At 46.0% G+C, this 2,548-nt stretch overlaps 1 protein-coding gene across 1 annotated transcript; it reads left to right on the top strand.

The window, feature by feature from the left end:
* The first annotated feature begins 1,125 nt into the window (after positions 1 to 1,125).
* Positions 1,126 to 2,317, top strand: CHD9NB (CHD9 neighbor). Its single transcript, XM_067718874.1, has one exon. The coding sequence runs from the start codon at positions 1,222 to 1,224 to the stop codon at positions 1,378 to 1,380; it is 159 nt and encodes a 52-aa protein (XP_067574975.1). The 5' UTR covers positions 1,126 to 1,221; the 3' UTR covers positions 1,381 to 2,317.
* Positions 2,318 to 2,548: the final 231 nt, after the last annotated feature.

The raw sequence follows: 2,548 nt of genomic DNA, 5'->3' as shown, positions 1-2,548 counted from the left end.
TAGCCCCCGATCACTGCAACTAGACAAAGACTGCATGCAGCAACGAAGACCCAATGCAGCCAAAAATAAATAAATAAATTTATTTTTAAAAAAAGAGCAAGACAGGCCTACCAAACTGATGCCACCTATGATGGTTTATGAAGATGGCCCGGTGGGGTCTTTAAAAGAGATAAGATGAACGTAGTGATAGAGCGGAATCTGGATGACCTGGGTTCTAATCTCAGCCCTGCTATTTCCAGGCTGTTAGACCTTAAATTATTCAACCTCTCTGTGCCTCAGTGTCTCCATCTGTTAAATGAGGATTAAATAACACAACCTGCCTCTTAGAGTTGTTGTGAGGATGGAACAAGATGATGAATGTAAACTGTACTTGGTACCAAGTAGCACTTGGTACCTGCTAATTTGTTTATTTATTTATTTATCTATTTATTTATTTTTCCTTCTAGTTTTATTGAGATATAATTGATATATAACACTGTATAAGTTCAAGCTGTACAGCATAATTTTTTGGATTTTACACATCATGAAATGATTATCACAATAAGTTTAATGAACATCCATCATCTCTTAAAGATACAACATTAAAGAAACAAAAATTTGTGTGTGTATGTGTGTGATGAGAACTCTTAGGATTCACTCTGTTAACAACTTTCATATATAACATACAGCAGTGTTAATGTTTTCATTACTTACATGTTTGGGTTAAACCCTGGAGTCCATGATCTTAGCCCCATTCCTCAACCCCGGGTGGAGGTGGCATCCTAGGGTAGGGGATGGACTCCAAGCGGGGGGTCTGTGAGTCCCGGAACTGGATATGACCCTGGGACACGGAGGAAGGGCACAGCTAGTTGCTTAGTAACAGGGCTTTATTTGCAGCAAGGGAGGGCTGGTGTTTACAGGTAACTAGGTGGGGGGTTGTAATTTGTAAAGAAGAAGTTACCGGTTAAACAAAAGGGAATTCTTCTGATGGAATGAATAGGGCTTGGTGCTAGCAGGAAGAGCCCCCTTCCAGGCCCTGCCCATCCCGCAGATGGGGCGGGGGGCGGGGGTGTCATTATGCAGATTGGACTGGTGTCTTCCTGTGACCATAGAAACGGAACCTGTTCTCTTTCAGCTGTGCTCTGAGGAAGGGCCATTTAACACTGGCACCTGAGGATCAGCCACACAGAGCGTCCTCACCTCGGGACATCCCAGGGCACTCATCCTCTGCGTCCAACTGAGATGGGATGCCACTACAGCAAGAGCACCAAGGTGGAAGGGGCGTCCCAGAAACCCGCAGAACAGCCCGAGGGAGAGGAACCAAATCTGCGGGCTGGCACAGAGGCAGCAGATGGCAAAGACGCCTCCTTGAAGGATGGTGCCCCTGAGCAGAAGAACTGAGATGCTTCTCGCTGGATTCGGACCCTCACCTCATCCGTGGAACTGCCTTTGGCCAATGAAACTCGGGACAAACCCCATCCTGAGAAGCTCCAAAGAGAGGGAGGAGAGAGAAATCCCCGCCTTTGGGATTCAGGCTTCAGAAATTACCTTCATCGGGCTTTGCTCTGGAGCTGAGAGGGAGATGTGGCCACGGGGAGTCCTATTTCCCCAGCTCTCCGATAGAGAGGACGAAAGAAGTCTTCACACATCCTGGGACTTTCCCTGAGCTTCTGGAAACGGGGGAGGCCCATAGCAGACTGCTCTGGCTCTGGTGAATCTCTGCTGCTGAGCTGTGACTGTCTAGTGACCCTACCCCCTTCCATGTGCCTCACGTTTCTGAACTCTGAAAGCTCTGTGGTCATAGCATCGATGGGGATGTGTGGTACTCGGTTTCTTTCTTTCCTTCTTTCTTTCTTTTTTTTGGTTTGTTTTTTTCTCTCTCCTTTTTTCTAATAGCTGGCTGAATAGCCAGTGCCCATCACAGGAAGGTTTTGGGTTTGGCTCACTCCACACTGTTTGTATGAATACTTTAATATTTAACTTGGAGAATTGTTAATGAATTATGGGAAAAATCAGGATCAGACTGTGATCATGGGAGACAACAAGGCCTTGATCATCCAGTGTGTGGAACACTGAGTGCTGGTGGGAAGGAAGGAGGAGGGATTCATGTTCTTGGTTTTTTAATCCCCAGAAAAATGTCCCTCTGCTGATGTTCCTGTGTCTCCTCACATCAAGAGTCTGTCAATCTGAACCCTCTAGCGTCTGAGCTATCTGTGTCCAGCCTTTGGAAATATTTCGCTGTTTACTGACATGTTTGTCAGCTTCTGTTTTCCCCCCCTTGCATGTGTTTTGTTTTTAATTTGACCCCAAAGCATTTTAATTTGAAATCAAATGGATATGTTTGCAAATAAATGATGACATAACACGTTTGAAAGACCGGACTGGGGAGCCGGGATTAGAGGATCAGCGGGGAAGTGTGGGTGTGATTCTGTAGAACGCAGGTGAGCGAAGGGGCTATGGAGACAGCACGTTACTGGAAATGACCCTTCTTTTTGGCCATCAAAACCTCAGAAACTGAAGAGGATTCTTTTGAGAATCTGGCACCTGGGGTAAAGAGCAGGAAAGAAGG

This window comes from Pseudorca crassidens, chromosome 20 (assembly GCF_039906515.1).
Source record: "Pseudorca crassidens isolate mPseCra1 chromosome 20, mPseCra1.hap1, whole genome shotgun sequence".
In the NCBI taxonomy this organism is placed as follows: Eukaryota; Metazoa; Chordata; class Mammalia; order Artiodactyla; family Delphinidae; genus Pseudorca; species Pseudorca crassidens.
This window is presented reverse-complemented; position numbering and strand designations above follow the sequence as displayed.